The sequence below is a fragment of the Tachypleus tridentatus genome, chromosome 9, assembly GCF_004210375.1.
Source record: "Tachypleus tridentatus isolate NWPU-2018 chromosome 9, ASM421037v1, whole genome shotgun sequence".
Taxonomy (NCBI): domain Eukaryota; kingdom Metazoa; phylum Arthropoda; class Merostomata; order Xiphosura; family Limulidae; genus Tachypleus; species Tachypleus tridentatus.
The window spans coordinates 124874781-124897653 of NC_134833.1; the positions used below are offsets into that span (position 1 = coordinate 124874781).

Sequence of the window (22873 nt, forward strand, 5' to 3'; positions counted from 1 at the left end):
ACTATGAATTTCGAGTTTTTATTTTATTTTACTGTAACGTACTGTAAGTTGAAGTTAATTATGAATAACGTATTCAAATGTCGTAACGATAAAACAGATCAAAAGCCAACTTCGCCTTGAATTAAAAAAAATTGTGTATACAAAGATACTGGTGGTTCTGAATTTCGCGCAAAGCTACAAAATATCTACCTGCGTTAGCCGTTCCTAATTTAGCAGTGTAAGACTATAGACAAGGTAGCTAACCATCACCACCCAACACCAACTCTATTACCAACGACTAATGGGACTGATAATCGCATTATAATGCCCCCACGGCTGAAAGGGCGAGCATGTTTGGCGTGACGAGGATTCGAACCTGCGGCCCTCGGATTACGAGTCGAGCGCCCTAACCACCTGGCCATGCAGAGCCGTTAAAAGATATACAAGCACACGTAGTTGTTTAGTATAATACACATAACCTTTTCCAAACTCACTTTATAAAAATACAGAAGTATGTACAAAAAAAGGCTCACGTGCGTGTTTCAGTTATCAACGCGTCGATACGAAAAAAACGTTGATTTTGTTTTATATATGTTATGTCGTGTGAGAATCTCTCCCTTCTTCTGTGGATCTTTAATCTCGGCTCTACCCACGCAGACGGTACATAACTTGTTCACTTCTGTTTTAAACCGGGTCATTAATCTATGCTCTTAGAAAAAAATCCAGTTTCATGTCAAACCGTGCGTTTTACCGACATTTACACTTCTTATCTGTTTACCTTTTATGCGCTAAAATATTTACAGGTTAAAGATGAAGTAGGCGGATTAACAAGACTCATACACCCGGATGATATAAACATCGCTAATCCCACATTTCGACACAGGTTATTAAAATTCTATTTCATTCTAATCACCGTTTTAAGCTTCATTACTAACTACTGTAACACTTAGCTACGAGAACTTAATAACATAGTTTTTCTACTATACTTCTTTATTAACTATTATCAGGCCTAATTACGAGAAGATGGTAACCTACTAAAGATTCATTTCCCTACGATACATTACTAACTGCTATCACACCTAACTACGAGAACGTAGTAACCTACTGACAATGCATCTCCTACAATATAATATGTGTTACACTACGTAACACAAATTTTGTTCCTGGACAGTACGTGTTATTTCTTAACTGTTTATGTTTAAACGTACATAAAAAGGCCATTATTTCCTTCAAACTTAGCTTTTGTGACTTGGATAATGAAATTTAGATATTAACCTATTTTCTATATAAAAACGGGCAAAATTGCACACTTTCATTTACATAAGGTTTGAATAAAACAACATATGAATCAATATTTACATGTATTTATACCAACGTTATACAAAAATGTCCAGAAGTGAGTAGTTTTTCGAGATTTGCGACTGTAATGTAAATCATTATCACGTATCAGTCCTCAATTATAGTCTCCCATGTTTTTGTAATACGCTCCCAGGTCATAAAAGCAAATTTTGAAGAGAAAAATAGGTTTTTTTTACTATTTACTTTAGGCATAAGCACTTGGAAAATAACACTTTCTGCCTAGGAACGAGAAAAAACAAAAATTTTGTTACATAGTGTTATTAACTACCGTCACACCTAACCAGGCCCGAATACACGCAGATTTTGAAAACGACAGACGTTTGGTGCTTTCAGTAGTTAGTTGGTGGACTGGTCCTGATTAAAAAGTAAAAATACTCAGATTCGGGTACTTTCGTATGTTTTGTTTATTGTATCTACTTAGACTCATCAAATAGGAAAGGTTTCAAATAACTCATTATATAAGAAAAACTCGTGTAAAATAAAATACAAAGCGAAATTATTAGCCTTTGCTCTTGCCAGTTTTAATTAAAGTACACTGTAGTAGATATTGACTTTTTAATCCTGAAACAATCACGACACAATACTTTGGACCGAGGTTACAATACGAAAAAAAATTAATTAGACATAGCAAGGCACCAAACCCGCAACAAATTTGTTCTCTTTCACAAATATAGGTGATAGTTATCGTTCCGTGACTCCATAGTTCGCATCTAATTACCGCAAAAAACAAAGGAAAAATCACTTTCCACACTTTGGATCTGTGGATACATTATAAGATTGACAGTCACCTCCCTTCATTCGACTATAGTAGCCCGTGAAGTAGCACTTGGCGGTGATGAATAGGTGCCTTCCTTCTAGTCTATCGATCACTTCAAAATTAGGTACTTTTAGTGTATACAGTCCTCGACGAGCTTTGCGCAAAATTCCACATTCAGTTATTACGACCTCCCTAATATACATCAGCTCACTGTAATTATTTTCCATAACAAAACGTAAATGATCATATAACAAAGAAATATTTCTTCAAAAGGATATAACTGTTTGGTTGTTGTTTGTTATTAAGCACAAGCTACACGACGAGCTATCTGTGCTCTGACCATCACGGGTATAGAAATCCGGTTTCGAGCATTGTACAGTATATTAGCAGCCATACCGGTATGCCAATGGAAGCCAAGGATAGCACTAACAAGGACAAAGTACTGTATTTTGCTCATTCTGCTTGCCGTATGCTAAGAGCTTGCTAAGATATCCGTTTAATGAGGATATAAAAATCATACATATTCAGAGGGTCAAAGGAGATAAAAAAATATATGATGCACAGAGTCTGAAAGTCAGTAGTAAAGATATTGACAATTTACTATTTTATAATTAAATCTATGTACACCGAGAATAAGGGCCCGGCATGGCCAAGCATGTTAAGGTGTGCGACTCTTAATCTGAGGGTCGCGGGTTCGCATCCCCGTCGCGCCAAACATGCTCGCCTTTTCAGCCGTGGGAGCGTTATTATGTGACGGTCAATCCCACTATTCGTTGGTAAAAGAGTAGCCTAAGAGTTGGCGGTGGGTGTTGATGACTAGTTGCCTACCCTCTAGGCTTACACTGCTAAATTAGGGACGGCTAGCACAGATAGCCCTCGAGTAGCTTTGTGCGGATTTCAAAAACAAACAAAACCGAGAATAAGTGGGAAAAAAAATCCGTAAGTTATCAGAGTGGGTGAAAGACATTGTAAAAGTGCTAGCCAAGCAGGAGATCAGCTATAAGGTAAACAAAGGCTGTATACACTTTAAAGAATAATCACAGCGTTTTGTTTTTGAGTTTATTTTACTTCTTGTCAATTACCACGTTTATCTGCAAAAACACCTGATTGTATAGAAACAAGCAATAAGATGCCCTCATAAATTTACTTTTTCAAACTACATCGATAGTTTACTAAGGAAACTGTTGAAAAGAGGTGAGAGAAGGTTGGATGTTCTCAGTATATCGCATCAGAATATCAGTGGTCTGTTATAATACACGTTACTAACAGAATACATTCACGAGAAGCTAGCTCCTTGGGAGAACAGATTGCAACTGTTCAGCTATGAAAGACTCGTTTCAATTACTAACATAAAAACAAAACATAATTGGCAACTGAACTGATGAAACAGAAAATATGCAAAGACAATGAAAAAGCTATACTGCACATCTATCAACAGAGTCCCCACATCAAGTTTTTGTCTAGTGTTAGGCACGAGTACTGAATATAGTTGTAACAGATACCACAACGGTTGTAAACGCAAGAGCATAGCTATTTAATTTGACGAATGAAATTAGTCGGAAGTCGTGTACGTCAGGAAAAAATGTTAGTTAGGCTCGCAACATCAAATATTGTTAACAAAGCTGCAGATAATTTTGTAAAATTGACAAATGGTGAGCTGTGACAAGTGGAAGACCGCGAACCTGAAGAACAAGCTGAAAAGAGAGATCGGGAGAAGAAACTCATGGCGGCGTGTTTGTTCATGAGAAACAAATAACTGCGGCCCGGCATGGCCAAGTGGTTAGACCGTTCAACTCGTAATCTGAGAGTCTTGGGTTCAAATCCCTGTCACACCAAACATGCTCGCCCTTTCAGCCATGTGGGGCGTTATAATGTTTCGGTCAATCCCACTATTCGTTGGTAAAAGAGTAGCCCAAGAGTTGGGAGTGGGAGGTGATGACTAACTACCTTCCCTCTAGGCTTACACTGCTAAATTAGGGACGGCTAGCGCAGATAGCCCTTGTGTAACTTTCTGCAAAACTTAAAATATAAACAAACAAACCAAACAAATAATTGATTTTGTTACAGGATATAGGACACAAGTTCACAATGTAATTATCAACATAACTAATAAAAACATGTACCATGATTTTTCTCTCCAGTGGAACATTTGTGATGTAAATTAATCAGTCAAGCTTTGTACTGGGGTAAGGTGAAGAGATAACAGCAGAAGAATCCTTGGTCAAACTGCAAAAGAAACTTGTAGGGAAAAGTAAGGAGCAGAAATGTAGGTGGTAAGCAAGTCATGTTCGGTTTGTAAGAAATGCGTATTTGTTGGCAACCAAGTCCTGTCGCAATACAGTTTTTAGGTTGATGCCTATAACATAGTTGTCCTGGCCTACAATTTTCTATTGATTCTGTGTATCATACAACTGTCTGTGAGAAAATATTCTCCATCTTGAATTTTATCAAGAACAGACTGAGAAGCAGAATATCCCATGGCATTTGGAGGCATTCGTGCTGATGGCAACATATATATTCCATGAGCATTTGGAAACGTTTGTGCTGATTGCAGTAGGTATATTTCATGGACATTCTGTGGCGTTTGTGCTGATGGCAACAAAACAAACGTTATTGTGCGTCTTGATCTCGATGGAATAATCAACAGAGTTGCAGAAGACAGTGAGCTCCTTCAAAAACTGCTCATTACGTAAATTTATTCACCGGTATTATCTTATTTGTGTGGTTTGTTGCTTATAGGAAGGTATATGGACTTACTGTCAGTATAGAGGTTTGCATTGATTGAGGTTACTAATCTGAATAACAAAGCAGGTTCAGTAATGAGAATAGATCCCAGTTTTCCATAAGAAAAACGATTATTCGATACTAATAAAATTAAATCGGTGTTTGGTTTTATGATTAAATTTAAGTATTACAATAGTCCTTCCAACCACATTACATATATATGTCAGATATATGCGGTGTTTTTATTCGCATACTTGAACAATTCAGGATTTACCACATGATAAACTAACAAAGCATAAATAAAGGGATTTAGAGAAATAAACTAAAATAAATAAATGATCTGTTTGTTTGTCTTGAATTTTGTGCAAAGCTTTATCAGGGCTATCTGCCATAGCCGTCCCTAATTTAGCAATGTATGACTAGAGGGAAGGCAGCTAGTCATCACCACTCACCTCCAACTCTTGGGTTACTCTTTTACCAACAAATAGTGGGATTGACCGTCATTTTATAACGTCCCCATGGCTGAAAAGACGAGCATGTTTGGTGTGACTAGAATTTGAATCTGCGATCCTCAAAACATTTTAACCACCTGGTCATACTGGGCCCATAAATAAATTAATTCGAAGTAAGTCTGTACGCGAAACATCCAGCAAACATAGCCAAAAACTCATTGTTAATTTCTGCAGTACATACTGGAGTAAAAAGGTCGTTTCATTATGAGAAATAAACTTTAAAACACAAAATTGCTGTTTTTCTTTAATTGCACACTCTTTAGAGTTACTTCAGGACTGTTCCACTAAACCCTATACAACTTGTAGTTGTACATGGCTTCAAATGGTTTAAATAATAAGTTTAACTGAGTCATTGATATTTATTATTTCAACCATTTGTAGCTTCGTACTCTCAGTTACAGGTTGCATTTAGTTTAGTGGAACCCTTTTGAAGAAACTGAAAAATCAAAACGACGAACTTACAATTGAAGAAAAACAACAATTTGGTGTTATAAGGTCGTTTATTTACAGAACAAGCAAAAAGTTTGGTTTTAGTTCACTCTCTGTCACATTTTTATGCACAAAAACCGAACTTTCATAAGGAGTTTATTGAGGTATATTTTATGTAAAATTAAAGCATATACAGCAAAAAACACAAGATAAAACTGTATGTACTGCAGAAGTGAAACACAAAAACATTTAAGATGAATTCGATCAATGCAATTCGTGTTATCTTCATTAATAATAAATATAAGCATCCCTACCTCAAAGAGGTGAGTGTGCACTCCGTCACTCATGTTTTGTTTTGTTTTTTTAATTTTACGCAAAGCTACACGAGAGCTATCTACGCTAGCCGTCCCTAATGTAGCAGTGTAAGACTAGACGGAAGGCAGTTATTTATCACCACCCACCGCCAATTCTTGGGCTACTCTTTTACCAACGAATAGTGGGATTGACCGTAACATTATAACGCCTCCACGGTTGAAAGGGCGAGCATGTTTGGTGTGACAGGGATTCGAACTCCCGACCCTCATATTACGATTGGAACGTCTTAACCCATCTGGGCATGCCGGGCCTTTTGCAACATATCGTTGACATATATTTCATTAACAAATGATTGTTAGCTTAACGTTTAGTAAGCATCACTTATTAAGCAATTCTTTTAACAAGTAATTCCATCTCTTAGAGTGTAATAAGTTCGAATGACGTTATTTCAAAACGAGATCTTTTAAACTTATAGTTAAGCCTAAACATTTTTTATAGAAAGCACAAACCTATCATCCAGTTACTTCTTAGATATTACGTTCATTAACCGTCAAGATTAAAGGTTGTCTCCAAGTTGAGTTACATGTACCAAACTAAGTAGAAGGGAAAAAAAAACCCAACTTATGTACCGTTTCAATCTGTTAACAACTGGTTACTTAATCTTACTGTGCAAAGGTATCATTTCTACGACGTTTTTTTTTTTTCTAGGATTAAAACCCCAAACACACATAGACCAAGGAAAACGAAACGATTCACAGATTTGTTTTTATTTTTCTCTGCATGTTGATACCTGTGCTGGAATTTCCCAACACGACAATGAGACTGTTGAAGTTTGATATTTTCCAATTTTGCTGGGCTAGGTATGAAGCCAATGTCGCAACATTCCTTCACCAGACGACCGATCCACCAGTCATTGTTGTACTTCTGAAAAATAAACAAACACATTTTTGACTAAATATTGACGTTTCAAATCATGTTTAATTTAATAAGTTTTTTTTTTTATTTCGCGCTACACGAGGGCTATCTATGCTAGCCGTCCCTAATTTTTAGCAGTGTAAGACTAGAGGGAAGGCAGCTAGTCATCACCACCCACCGCCAATTCTTTGGCTACTCTTTTACCAACGAATAGTGGGATTGATCGTAACATTATAATGCTCTTACAGCTGAAAGTGCGAGCACGTTTGGTGCGACGGGGATTCGAACCCACGACCCTCAGATTACGATTCAAACCCCTTAACCCACCTGGACATGCCGGGCTGTTTAATAAGAAGAGTAAGCACTGTCCTGAAACACATGTCCTTCCTATATTCATGTACATTACTCACCTTACGAGTGACAAATGGTATTATGTAACATTATTTATCACGTACAGACAATAGTTAACAGTAAGATACAATGTTTAAACACTAAGTGCTATGTAAATAATTTTAATTACAACAACAAAAACGAGGAATATCATACACCATCTAGAAAACAAGGAATGTTACACATCCTTTCTGTCACAGCTGCACTCGGCAAGAAAAAGAGGTTATACACCTTTTCTATCACAGTGGTAGTAGCTACTAGTCTAGAAAACGAAGTCGGTAATAAACGCGATCTATCCTAACAGTTTTGTTTAGAAATCGAAACATCACACACCCAGCCTTTAGTTTTATGTAACTATTTTAAGTAAAACATGCAAACTAACACAAAAAGAATGAAGTTCAAAATGATGATTGTTATAAAACAGTTGTATGTTTCTCAAATAATATAATCTAAACTATAAATATTTACCTCTTTAATGTGCAAGAATTCTCCAACATCGAAAGAAACTGCACAACCGTGAACGGCTGAGTCATCGTCCAAAGTTCCGTCATAAGCAATGTTTGTTCGAACTGCAAATGCCACGGGTTTCGACTGAAAATAAGTGAATACAAAGTCGGAAAAAAAGGCCAGAAGGTACGTAACACCATATTATCATATAAAAAGTTCTACAGAGAATCTTAGGGAGTGTTCGTTTCATTATGAAGCATCAACCTACACAAAAGACTGTCTGTGCTGTACCCACCTTGGAAATTGAAACCCAGTGTTTAGTGTTAGAAACTCTCAGACTTTTCGCTGGAACATCATATATGAAAAATTCCGACTTCTCTCGACGGACAACTTACATCAATATATGATGTTAATATTATGACTTATAATCCTGTAACACAAAGGTGTTCGCCTATAGTATTTGTATATTAACTTGGTTGAACAATACTGAATATTTGCTCTACTTCCTATGTTTTATTGTATCTAAATATTTCTGTAAAAGTGTAATCCACATAATGACTAAAACACTGGGCCCTTTTGAACTATGTACTTCTTTCAGAAATCCTTCCACAAAATACATAATTTAAAACACTTGTGAAGGTCTCTAACTTTGTTCATTTACTTGTAAGTCTTTCCATAAAATACACAGCCAACTAATAAATAAATGGAAAAATCCTAGAATACAAATCGACACCCTCCATGAAATCACATACAATTAACCTTGACGTATGTCACTAAGTAAAGTAGTGTTTAATATACAGGAATTGGTCCAGAGAATAATGGCCACCGCATGACGTAATGACCCAACTTGAAAGTTATTAGTTTTGGTGGGACAAAGACAAAGGTCAAGATACCTGAATGATCACAAAAATCCACAAAATTCTTATTTGTTAACAATGGGACCAAATTTTCCACACTATTTTTGCCCTATAGCTCAATCAAAATTGATTAGATTTTGGTTAAACTTAGTGGACATACGTATAATACTATTTCTCATTCTCCTGCCAAAAACTGTCCGTGTCTGTTAATAACGACGGACATACAAACAGATATGCATATTTTTTGAGAGCCGTTGATCAACACTGTGTGGCGAGGGTATGTGTTCTGCTACACATCCTATCGATGTTTGAGTTTTAAAACCCTAGATTCTTAATTATCAAAACAATACACTGTATAGGGGTCTAATATTCTTCAAATTTTCATTGCAGCCGAACCTGGCAACTGTAAGCTCGATGCATGGTATTACACTTCAAAATCATGGATGTGTATGATGCCGATTCGACTGTAGGCATTGGTTCTGTAAACGTTCCTTTGACGCTGGTCCAGTACTCTAGGGTACTTATACTGTGCTAGAGGAATGTCTCCAGCTTCACTAGTCCCCCACGTAATCCAAAATTAAAGAAACTGGCATAACTGATTTGATAACAATAATATATATTACCATTGATATATAAAAATAAAACTGTTTGAAAGTGACGTAACAAGAAACATTTTTTTTGCGTGCAAAAATCAGTATGATGTAGCGATGGGAATGCTAAAAACAACAAAAACAAGGTAGAGATTAATATATAAAAATTCCTACATAAGTAGCCAGTAAATACTATGTCAATTTTACAAGCTCATGATTGTTAGCCACCGTAGGACTGTATAGCCTATTCAGTTTAAATGCTTTTATTCAAACCTGCATAGGCCTGGCAATAGCCAGGTGGTTAGGGAGCTCAACTCGTAATCTGAGGGTCGCGGGATCGAATCCCCATTACGTCAAACATGTTTGCCCTTTTAACTGTGGGGGCCTTATAATGTTCTCCTCAATCCCACTATTCATTGGTAAAAGAGTAGCCCAAGAGTTGGCGGAGGGTGGTGATAAATAGCTGCCTTCCCTCTAGTCCTAAACCTTTAAGTTAGGGAACGGCTAGCACAGATAGTTCTTGTGTAGCTTTGCGCGAAAAAACAAACAAACCTGAATTCCTACAACATGGTTGTGGATAAAAGTTAATTTTGGAAAGATGGCTATTTATGTAATGGTTTGCTTCTACAAAAAAAATATAGCTCCGTATACAGAACATGAACAGCCATGTTATGAACATAAAATTTCTGCGAAATAAACATACTTGCACAAAGTCACATATTTAAATAATATAGACGATAAATCCTCAGGTTAGTTGCAATACCACTGTCTACAGCAAACAGTGTGATAGTGTAGTTCCAGTTACGTGGGAAAACACTTTTTACGCGGTCTGGGAGCACAAAACCAAAAGAAATTATTATCATGATGTGAGGACAAGTGTGAAACATGATCCAGACTAAAAGTGTTGCAGAAAATGTGTGCATGTGTTTCAGTATCATTGAAGGTATCTTCATGGTAAGGGTTGCATGGGCAGAGAAAGTAACTTAAAGAATGCCATTCCTAGCTGCATCCTCATTCCTCTTAAAACACTAAAATTATATATATATAAAACGGCTGGTATGAAGCGCTCCTCTACATAGTGTTTTCTCTACCCATACCAGCCGTTTTTTACTCTCGTCACCATGGGTTAAAACACTAAATTTTTCTGATGACGTCAGACCTGTATTCTAATATTTTTTTACGTTATATATTTAAATATAACAAATTCACAAGCGAGTTTTCTAGTTGCTCGAGATTTCACCTTATGGCTTATTCTAAAACTGTTTATAACGTACAGAATAGACGTTTTTTAAAAGAATATCTAAAACTATTATATAATTTACGCTATAGCTATCTGCACTACTGCATTTCTGTAGTAAACAAAAACCTTCGATATGTATGTATATTGTAAATAACTCCTGAAGATTGTTTGTTTTTGAATTTCGCGCAAAGCTACACGAGGGCTATCTGCCCTAGCTGTCCTTAATTTAGTAGTGTAAGATGAGAGGGAAGGTAGCTAGCCATCACCACTCACTGCCAACTCATGGGCTACTCTTTTATGAACGAATAGTGGGATTGATCGTAATATTATAACGCACCCCACGGCTGAAAGGGCGAGTATATTTTGTGTGACAGGGATTCGTACCCGCAACCCTCATATTACGAGTCGAGCGCCTTAACCAAATGGCCTTGCCAGGCTAACTACTGAAGAAACCGTAAGACAAAACATTAAGTAGTAAAAGAAGTGTTTGAAAAAATAAGTCCTTTGTCTATTCACTCTATCATACAAGTCGAGATCTTCACAATTCTTAAATAGTGTACTTTGATAATATGTTTGAAGAATACTCCAAGAACTCATCTAAAAGCCACAACTAAAGGAAGGTTTTCTTTTTGGTTTGGGATACTGTTGGCACATTAGACGATCATTTTGTAAAAATTCTGTGTAACACTGTACTTCTAAGTAATAAGACTCAAGAAAGATCTCTACGGTTCACATTCGTTTTCACTTTAAAAACACCTTCTATTCATAACCAAAGAACTATGATGTGTACTAATCTGTTTTAATTATTATACTTAAAAATAAATGATCTTGATGAACCATTATATAATGACGAATAACATATTTAACTTCACTCCATAAGAAACGAAGGTAATGCTATTTAATACGTATCTAAATATTCAACTTTCTGACAATATGTCAGTCTAAGAATGGAGAATTTAGTTAGTCATCTGTCTCGAGACTATCAATCTGACACACTGTTACAGAATGAACAACATCTAGCTATACTTTTATGTTTATAGGTAAACACACCCCTTAGACTCCTTTGCTAAACGATAAAAACTCTCTTAACTTCAGCAAGTACAATATGTCTGTTTCATCGTTAACTGTTTCAAATTGATAAAAATTATGCTTTAGATTAGGCCATTTAATTCACCTTTTATCTTAAGAAAAACGAAGATGTCTAACCTTTCTTTGCAGGGTGGGCTATACTAGATGAATAAGCTAATAACACCATTTATTAGCACTCAGTAAAATGATACATACTTTAATTCACTAATTAACGTTACTAATACATAATTATAAGAAGTTTAAGTAATGTTCAAGATAAAATAACCATCGGTCCCTGGTGAAGTTAAAAACATCTTATTTTTCCACGTATCACAGAACTAACCACCATGTTGAAAATTTACCGATTACTGGATTTTTCGAAGCAAACAATAAACAACAGTATGACTTGATTTGAGTTTAATTATCAAGAAAACAACTTAGAATCAAATATTGACTTTATTACATTTAAGAAAACATTCTGCCTTCTAGTTTAAAAATAATAAAAAAATCGATTGTTGTGGTGTGAAAAACAAACCTTAGCTTTCTCCAGTTGAGCTTGGGCCTGCCTCTCAGTTTCTCTAGGAAGTGCTTCGCGTTCTTCGTCAAGAGACACATCGGAAGACGGCTGGCTATAAGTAGAGTCACCAGAACCCTATCATGCAGAGAAATACAATTACAAAAAAGATAGCTCTTTTCTATTAAGTAAATCAAAGAAAAATGAACACACCTCTTTCAGGTAATTTTTGTGATTACAAAGCTTGTACTGGCTCCTATTCAATTGACTTTTAAACATTTAGAAAACTAAAACATCGTCTTTAAGGTGCTTCTTAAGATTAGAAAAAAAACTCTGTTTTGCCCAATTAAGTTAGCTTAAAACTTCAAACACATAAAGAGGGCAAAGCCTACTTTCTCACTAAGTAATTCAAATGTTTTGAATGAAAATTAACTTAACTATTACAGGATTATGACATTTTTCAAGTTCATGATAATATAAAAAAGCAAAATAACCTATTCCCTTTTGAGTACTGAGTGAGAAAACAAGGAACTGTTCAGCCACTGGAATAAATGGAAGAATATGTATGCATGTAGTAGATTCCATGAGTAAACTTAATGAGTGGAAGGTCGGAGTTATACGAGTTTAGATAACTTGTTTAGTTTTTATACCTGTACAGTTTATCTACTGTACTATCAATACTAACTTATTAATTTCAGTTTTTACTACTATAATTTGAACTGGAAGCTAATATCAGAAAGTAAGTTCCCTTAATCACTACTAATAGTGAGACCTTTCCTTCACTTTATATTTCTCTAGAAAGCTTCTCACAAATGTCTATAAGAATAGTTATATAAGTGTGAAAAATTGTAGGCTTGGTCATCCACACCTTGTTCTCCTAACTTATTATTACTACTAGTTTTATCTTCTTTCTTTAATATACGAGAGTAGCAAACGGGGGTTAAGACTGGTAGACCGTTTATTTCCAATGTTATGAGGATCCTACTTAAGCAGTCATCTCCAAAACCCAGAGCAAAAATTATATTCCACATTATAACCTGTGCCTTGGTAATATTTTTTTAATATACGGAGTGCTTTTGTAGTGGTTAAGGCTTACTTAGATGAATAACACGCTTTATTTTATCACAGGTTCGGTCTTGCTGTTTTAAACGGAGGCATTCCTTTTAATGTGAATATTTACTTAACTGTACAAAAAATGCTTTGAGTTTGTTTGTTGTTGTTTGTTTTACACACAAATACTGCTAGTCTTACCCATGTGAATTACAGGATTACAATACATGGCTACTAGCCCGCACTAAGTAATGCAGGATCATAACAGAAAATAAACCATCCACAATCAAACCATAAAAGAAAAGAAAAAACAGTTCAAAGATCAAAACATGTAATTACCAATCCTTAAAAAAGTAAAACTCGCGATTGTGACATAAAACAAACTTACTATTGCTAATTAAATACGTTAGTAAAACACATACAAACATCCCCACCAATCAAAGTCCAGAATTAGAACAATATACAAACTTCATTGTGTAAAATCTGTGAAGTAAAACTCGTGGAGAATTGATATATAAAATATAACAAAGTAAAGATAAATACATTAAACGACAGTTCTCTTGTGTGAAGTTTCAATCAAGATAAGATAACTACAACAACAGTTCGATACGCACAATACTTTATTTGTATAAAATTAAAAACAGAAAAATATATCTTAACAAACACATTTTAGTGTACCACACTCCATCAAGGTCAAGATATATAAAGTTTCTTTATAGCTGCTATATAAAAACGAAAAGCCGTCCATCTCTTACGCCGATATTTTGGCCGTTGCGGGATCGATCGACATAAAACTTTCACAAAACGACGACACTTTCTGCCGCAACAAGCAAGTTTGTATTTTGAACTTCTTCCAGTCATTTCTCCTTATATATATATATACATACATACTTGCCCCAAGTTTTGTATTGGTGGTGCATAGAAATTATAATCATTGACTGAAATTCCCCATTACGTTTGCTTGGTTGTCAAGGGGAAACACTGACGTAACATCACCAAATTTTGTCCAATCGGAACCCTTGGCTACAATACAATATTAACCCGGATATTTTACAATCAGCATATTTCTATTCTGAAAATATCCAGGCTAACAAAGCCAAAACTAAGAAGAAAGTCCAAAAAACAGACCTCGAAATTCATACAATTCTCTCCATTTACCACCACAATTAATACTTTACAGTTTTTTCGCATGTTTCAGTTTATAATGATTTATCAAGAAGAACATTTGAATATAACTTGAAAATATACAGAAGTCAAAATTCTAATCAATCAATACTTAAAGATGAACAAATATACATCAAAAATTTTGTTTTCCTGAAATAATAGAAATAGGATAGTTATTCACTACACATATATTGTTACTAGATTACTATCGATTTTAGAAAGCGTGTTCATAAAACATTGATATAATTTCAAGAAGAAAAATGAATCATTATTTTCCGTCGCATGACGATAATTTAGTTTGTATTCAATAAACGTAAGTGTACAATGTTCATCTTTTACAGTGGCACCGTTTCCAAGAAACACAGAAGGCATATAAACCGTCATTATATACACAGTAAATGTACCTGTACAATTTGCATCTTGTACTGTGGCGCCATTTGTAATAATTAGAAGAAAATGGAAGTAAAAACTTCACCAAAAATGATTAAAGCGTTAATGAAAAATACGGGCTGACAAATAACCTTCACTTCTCAATTAAAATTAATTAACGTTATTAATAGTATTAAATATAACAATGAACTAGGGGATGAATGCGGAATATATAAAGTTTCACGTGATTGTTGTTTTAGCTATACTGGACAAGCAAAAAGAAATTTAGAATTAAAGAACACAAAAATGCTGTTGATAAATTAAAAGCAACTGATTTGGTCTTAGCGGAACATGCCACATGTAATTGATTTGGACAGTGCCAAAATACTTACACACATAGAGTTCAAAAACTGAACTACATATAAAGAGAACTGTTTAAAATAAAGTGATTTTGAATATACAGATTTAAGCCCAGGTGTCACAGAAATAAATTTGTGGAAGTCGATTCTATAGATGGCGCCAATGTACACGATGCTAATTGTGAACGTACATTTATTGTGTGTATAAATGAACTTCATCTATCTCCTTTGTTCTCCTAAGATGGTGCAGCGTATTTAGCCGAAAAATTGGAGGTTTCTAGTATATATTTTATTCTTTTATCTTTATCGAAATACATTATTTGTATGTCAAAATGTTGTTGTTGTCATCTTATTTCTATTGAAGTAACTTAAGTATCAAAACATAAATTACCCTATGTAACACAAATTTTGTTCCTGGATAATATGTGTTATTTCTTAATTGCTTATGTTGTAAAAGTACAAAAAATTATTCCCTTCAAACTTTGCTTTTGTGACTTGGATAATGAAATTTAGAAATTAACCTATTTTCTATGTAAAAATGGGCAAATTTACATAAGGTTTGAATAAAACAACATACGATTCAAGAGGTACGTGTATTTATATTAAAGTTATACAAAAATCTTTAGAAGTAAGTAGTTTTTCGAGATTTGCGACTGTAATGTAAATCACTTTCACGTATCGGCCTCCAAATATAGTCTTCCATAATGTTTTCGTTATACGTTCCCAGGTCACAAAAGCAAAGTTTGGATAGAAAAATAGGTCTTTTCCATTTAATTTAAGCATAAGCAGTTGGGAAATAACACTTTCTGCCTAGGAACAAGAAAAAGTAAACATTTTGTTACATAGTGTTATATATTAAAGTCGGAGTAAAACGAAGACAGTTCTAGGGATACTCTTTGGCATAATTTAGTTTTTTGTTTGTTTGAAATTAAGCACAAACTTACACAATGGATTATCTGTATCAAAACTCGGTTTCTAGCGGTGCGAGTCCGCAGACATGATACTGTGCCACTGGAGGGGTGACATAATTCATAAAAACCCATACTTTACTAAAACGTTTGCTGCTCCCAAAATCTCGAAAGATAAATATAAAACGTATACAATTAATTTCTCCTTGTGGCTACACCAAGTGAGATATACTCCATTCTTCAAGCATCTGGAGAGAAACAATCTTTAAATAATGCAAGATCATACACGCACGCACACAGATATATATATAATAAACAGCGTGACAGCTGCAACATTAAAAACATTTCCTTTCCAACTAATTAACACTACTGTGACGTGAATAAGTGAATATTTTTACATATGTTTTCAGCTGTCTAACCCAGTTGACAAGTTCCAGTGTTGAGTAAAAAGCCTCATGGGCATTGTATTAGGGCCCGGCTGGCCAAGGGCGTTAAGGCGTTTGACTCGTAATCTGAGGGTTTGAATCCCCGTCGCACCAAACATGCTCGCCCTTTCAGCTGTGAGAACGTTATATGTTACGGTCAATCCCACTATTCGTTGGTAAAAGAGTAGCCCAACAGTTGGCGGTGGGTGGTGATGACTAGCTGCTTTCCCTCTAGTCTTACACTGCTAAATTAGGAACGGCTAGCGCAGATACCCCTCGAGTAGCTTTGGGAGAAATTCAAAAACAAAGCATTGTATTGTGACTATATACGTATAAAGAAATCTAAAATGCTATTTTTACATATTTCTAATTTAAAATCGGTAATAGAACTATTAAGAGGAATGTGAAGAAGTAACAAACAAACATATCACATATACAAGTAGCACATTCCTACAGTTATCGAAAAAAATTCCAGTAAGACTTATTAAAAAAACTAACAAACATGGAATAGCTATCAAAATAAAGGAAAACCAAACGGCGAAAAAGCCATTAAAAATTCCAGTTTTTATTTCTGCCGGAATGAAGAACAAGAAATGATCAGTCTGATTCTGTATAAGGATCAGTTAACGATGTAAAAAACAATGAGATCAAACTTCAAGTTGGGACTTTATGATTATATTAAACGTTTGTTTGTTTTGGAATTTCGCACAAAGCTACACGAAGGCTATCTGCGCTAGCCGTCCCTAATTTAGCAGAGGGAAGACAGGATAGAAGGCAGTTAATCATCACCACCCACCGCCAGCTCTTGGGCTACTTTTTTACCAACGAATAGTGGGATTGAGCGTCACATATAACGTCCCCACGGCTGAAAGGGCGAGCATGATTTGTGTGACGTGGATTCGAACCCGCGACCTTCAGATTACGAATCGAACGCTTTAACCCACTCGGCTGTGCCGAGCCTATATTAAACGTTAAACTGCTGTTTATATCAACTAAATTATGTTTTTAGAACAGACGTCTAAAGGGATAGGGAGGATAGCTCTACTGTGTAATCTTGCTAAATACTAGCCATATAGTTGTTGGTCGTTTCCATTTTTTAGCACCTTGAACGTGTTCTGTTTCTATATCCCTTGAGGATCAAAATGTTTCACTGATATACAGAGGATTAATCAAATCATACATTATTAATGTATGATTCGCATGTGCTAATGCAATGTATGTTGCTGTAGATACGAGGCTTAGCGCCATGGATCACTTGTGTTGTGTCGATACATTTAGTTCATGTGGAATTCTTAACCATTCGACAGTGCAATAACGAAATTACAGAACTTGTGGCTAGAGATATATGTTACCGCTCTTTTAAAACAAAATATTTATCAATTGAGATTGTTATATGATATAGTTAAAAAAACATTACATTAAGAAAAGGAGAATCTTCAGTATTCTTCACGGAAGCAGGAAGGCTCGCAAGGCAGAGCATTCAGAGCAGTAATAGACCCTAATCCAATACGGAACAACGCCTTCATTTACAAGGTGAACACAGTAGTTATTATAAAAAACCTTTCTAAAAAGGTTGAATGTTTCCTAGCCAAAAACTCACAAGCTTCAATCACATCGTAATAGCAACGACTATTTCAAGAAAAAGATGTTAGAAGAAACTAAAACTAAAGCAATGAAAAGTGTGTGTGGGGGAGGAGGGCAGTATACTGCAGGTATAATGGACTTTTGTGTCTTTGGTCTGCTTAACTGTGGTCTTATAAAACGGGCGTCCACGTAGGGTGAAGAGCCTATGGGACCTTTGTCAAAGGGTATTTCTAAATTTGCCCTCATGGAATCTACTTACAATGGAAATTGTGGTGTTGAGCAATGGTGTGATAATCAAAGTAGACACAACTTTACGAAGGAAGAATTAATTTTAAAAGAAGCCATTGGGCTTTATAAAATGCGATCAATTGTCCATTTTTGTCATCACATAGAATCCGGAAAGCTAACGTAACGAGATGTGATTTAAAAGGTTGTTTGTTTGTTTTTCCAGTTCTTTCTAATAATTTGATATTAACATAATTCTTTTAAGATTCTGTTGTCATCATTTGAGTTTTGTTCGTGCTTTCTTCTTATAGCAAAGCCACATCGGGCTATCTGCTGTGTCTACTGAGGGTAATCGAACACCTGACTGTAAATCCGTAGACTTACAGCTGTCAGTGAGAAATTGTCATCTCTTGACGTATCCCGGTGGGGCAGACATAAAACGCTAAAATCCGGGGTTCAATTTCTCGCAGTGGACTAAGAAAATGTTGCTGTGGCTTAAAACAAGCAAACATATTTTAATTTAAACTTTCATTAGGTATTAAAGGGTAAACTCAGGATCATTTTGAAATGAGTATTTTCCTTTAGATGTTTTTATTGGTTTGGTTTTTCTTTTATAACTTTGATATAAGGTAAATATTTTGAATTTTCATGGTTACAAAGTAGATATTTCACTTTGTTGATTTAAAACAATTAGGAGTCATAAATAGCTTAATAGTTAGTAAAGCAAATAATTTCAAGTTTCCTGTTTTTTGTGTGTGTGGAACATTTGGTTATTTTACGTTGAGCGCCTTAGGGGTAACTCGCCCCACCACACACACATACAAGTAACTTATATTTCCGCCATGGTCTTTAGTTGACATGTATCTCATTACTCCCAACTAGCAAACACGTTTCTTGCGCCACTGTCCTTAATAGTGCACAAATTTAGCACAGTGCAGGCCAGCATTTAACTGGTGATTTAAATGACTTAAATACAGTTGCTAAATACAGCATTTTAATTTGAAATATTAGTTATTATGAATCAGATGGTAGCTATTTTACCTCATCTCGAGAATCCATTTGATCCTACCCTACAGATAAAACTGATCCCAATCATAAGAGATGCATACTTGCTCTCATAGCACAAGAATGGTTATGGGCAATCGAGTTACGAAATAACATTCCTTTAACAATACTACTAAAACTTCACTATTTATAAACTTTATGTGTACGATAGTTTCATAATTTTGAAACAAGGAATTAAGGATTCAACGAATTTCTTTGTTTTCATGAATGGCTTTCTTCCAACATTAAATATGTAATGACAACTCCTTATTGGTCAGGTTCTTCCAACATTAAATGTGTAATGACAACTCCTTATTGGTCAGGTTCTTCCAACATTAAATGTGTAATGACAACTCCTTATTGGTCAGGTTCTTCCAACATTAAATATGTAATGACAACTCCTTATTGGTCAGGTTCTTCCAACATTAAATATGTAATGACAACTCCTTATTGGTCATAAAAGGCATATTTTCTTATGCCAAACCAAGTAATGTTTGGTGGTTTCATGAAATTTACATCAAATATATATGTAATGAAATATTTTTAGATTTTAATACTTCACAAGCAATTAAAACAAATAGAATATTGTTTTATTCTAAATTATTCGAGAACAGAAGTTTTTGTGTTTTTTTTTTTACCAATGTCTGTTAATATCAGTATCATGTTAATACCAGTATCATGTTTCAGTGAGTATTTTGCTTTCGATTTTCCTTGGTATTGACATGACACTGATATTAACCTTTCTTTTTTATTTATAAATGGTTAAAGAAAATAGAAATTAAAAACAAATAACTTCAATAACACATCAATAAAAAGGTCTATGAAGGAACCACCATGCCATATCACGTTAAACCAACTGATCACCCAACATTTGACTGGCGGGGTATGTTACAAGTAAGACCGGACTTAACAGCGTATGCGCTGAAAATAACATGGTTTACAGACTTTCACGTACTCTAAAGCAACCAAATATATCGATGAAATATCTCCATGAAGAGTAAGTGAAGGAACATGTTGAAAGCGCTAAAAGCAAAACGACCAACAACCAGTAGGCCTTTTCTGAATTACGTCATAATGTCACGTGATCTTGTTTTCCCCTCGTGCCAGCCGTACTGGACAGCAGAACGAGCGCTTGTATTCAAGTAAGTGAAATAAGAAAATCAACAACATGAAAAATGTCTTTCCAGTTTTGGCTGTAAGAATAAGCAAGGTTCAGAACCGATTACATAATTTTACAGACTCAAAAATGATCCAAAATGTAAATCAGCATTGGTTGCCATGAAACAAAACTGACAGCCATCACAATATTTCTGTATCTTCAAGGTACATTTTGTGAAAGGTATCAAAACAGAGCTATCAAGTATAAATTTAAACTTTGTCTTCAAATATATGTGCAAGTATCACACTGTCTATTAATTTTAGAAAATATTGACGATACTTGATAAGTGAGAAGTATCATTTCTACGGACACTAACGAGTAATGTATGTTATAAAGGTACTGTCGTTAGATTAGATCAGGGTCAGTCAGACAACACTGTATCGTAGACTGAGAAGCATACAGTTAACATCACAATGAATAAACACTGGTAATAGTGGTGACAACAAGTTTTATGTTCATAGCAGTGACTGTGGAAAATAAAAAGTAGAAGTTACAAAACATAACTCACCTCATCAGTTACAAAGACACAAACGATGACCTGTTTACAACTCCCATTCTACTGAGAAGAATTCATAGCAATTTAAGTCTTTAACAGTATATCATTCTTTCAGAGGTTAAGCTACTGAAGGAATCAACAAGATACACAGAAAATTCGCAACATCTGGGCGATTACCAGCATGAATAGTCGCCAAGGCCACCCTGTGGATTAATATGTGGTTTGAAAACAACGGAATCAGCTACATAATGTTTTGTCAACCGATTTTCATAAGCAATTTTGGCGTATTTTTTTACGTTTCAGAGCGTATTCACAGCTTGATGTCCAAAATGACGGACACTAATGTTCTCTACATCAAAATGCTAATGAGGCTGGTCTATTAACCTCATTTTCCAATTTCTTTTCTAAAACCAATTTATAATTCCGTTGACTGAAAAACAGCTGACGGTGTAGTTACCATGAAGGTAGTCCTAAAGGTATAACTAGTTATGTATTTTTTATGTATATTATTTGAGAGTTCATGGGTTACAAATGTTTTAGCAAAAGTGCAAACTGTGAAAATGAATTTCCTGTAGACCACAGTGATACAATGTAAAAACGAATCTTCATAATGAAAAATCTAAGACTAGAACAAAACAAACATTCCTGCTGAGCAAATCACCTGAATAAAACCTATTTACTAATTCACACGAAGCAAAGTAAAAGCATAATTATAATATAAAACAAAATAATCATTACCATGAAAAACAAGAATTAGACAATGAAACAGACAAGTCTTTAACAAATAGAACCAGAGTTGAAATACAAAACAAACTGGCCCTTACCAAGTAAACCCAAAATTATAATACGAAATAAACTAATCCTTACCATATAAGACAAGCATTGAAAAACGAAAAAAAAACTTATCCTTCGCCAGATAAAACCAAGATTAGAATATGAAACAATTTAATGTTATAAAGTAAATACACGATTGTAAGCCAAAACAAAGTAATTACGACCGAATAAGGAGTAGAACGCAAACTTCATCCAGTAATTTTCAATGTTAACTATAAACCAAACTGATGCTCATAAACGTGGCTAGAAATACTCGTGTCTATACCTGTCTACTTCAATACTATAAGTCAGACACATAAGTATTGAAATACCAACTCTAGTAAAATAAACAATGTTTCATTATATAAAATCATTATAAAACGAATTCAACAACTTAAAAAAGTAACTCATTTTGGATATCCTTCGTAAGGAAACTGATCAAGTTGTAACTATTATTATAACACTTGGCTTTTGTCTCTCTTAAAATTGCGTACGCATTTCATTTTAACAGATATAAACAAAAGACAGATGTGAATATATTTAAGTAGACATTTTGTACAATAACATATATAAAAGCTTATGAATCTTTTTTTTTTTAAATGGTCTAGCCATAAGTCGCAGAATAATACTATCAGTTTACTTACACTACAGTAAAGTTTAACCCTAACTAAAGCAAAACAGAACAAACAAATAGAAAACGTGCACGAGTAAAAATTGAGTTTTCTCTTTATCGAATATAGGCCATTCTTAATAAAGGCTTAATAATTTTAGGCCTAACACAAGTAGACTCATAGATTTCAGTTTTTGCGATTAGAATTATTTTGTATTATTCCAGACATTCTGCATTTAAAACGTATTGTTGCAATAAACGAACAAAAGGATATGTTCTGTGAGTCCATGCTGGTATATGAACGAACAACGTTTACGATAACAAAGTTAAATAGGTAAGATTCAATAAATAAATACATGACAAAAACTAAGTTTTGGTAACCCTTATATCCGTGACTTAATCAGGCTAAAATTTCTACAACGAGGTGAGAAATAAAAATAATTAGATCCGGCAATGACCTTTTATTTTTAACTTTTGATGTACTATTGATGTACTTTGATGTACCGAAACTGTTTGTTTGTTTTTTGAATTTCGCGCAAAGCTGCTCAAGGGCTATCTGCGCTCAAAACCG

The 22873-nt window shown here is 34.7% G+C and overlaps 1 protein-coding gene across 2 annotated transcripts in view; it reads right to left on the reverse strand.

The window, feature by feature from the left end:
- The window catches only part of LOC143226280 (voltage-dependent L-type calcium channel subunit beta-1-like), a 90939-nt gene that overhangs the window by 23351 nt on the left and 44715 nt on the right, over positions 1-22873 (reverse strand). For both annotated transcript variants that reach the window (XM_076457035.1, XM_076457037.1), the window contains 3 exons: positions 12118-12234; positions 7849-7971; positions 6866-6999 (listed from right to left, as the gene is read on the reverse strand). In XM_076457035.1, coding sequence (XP_076313150.1) covers positions 6866-6999; positions 7849-7971; positions 12118-12234 — 374 coding nt within the window. The remainder of the gene's footprint in view (positions 1-6865; positions 7000-7848; positions 7972-12117; positions 12235-22873) is intronic.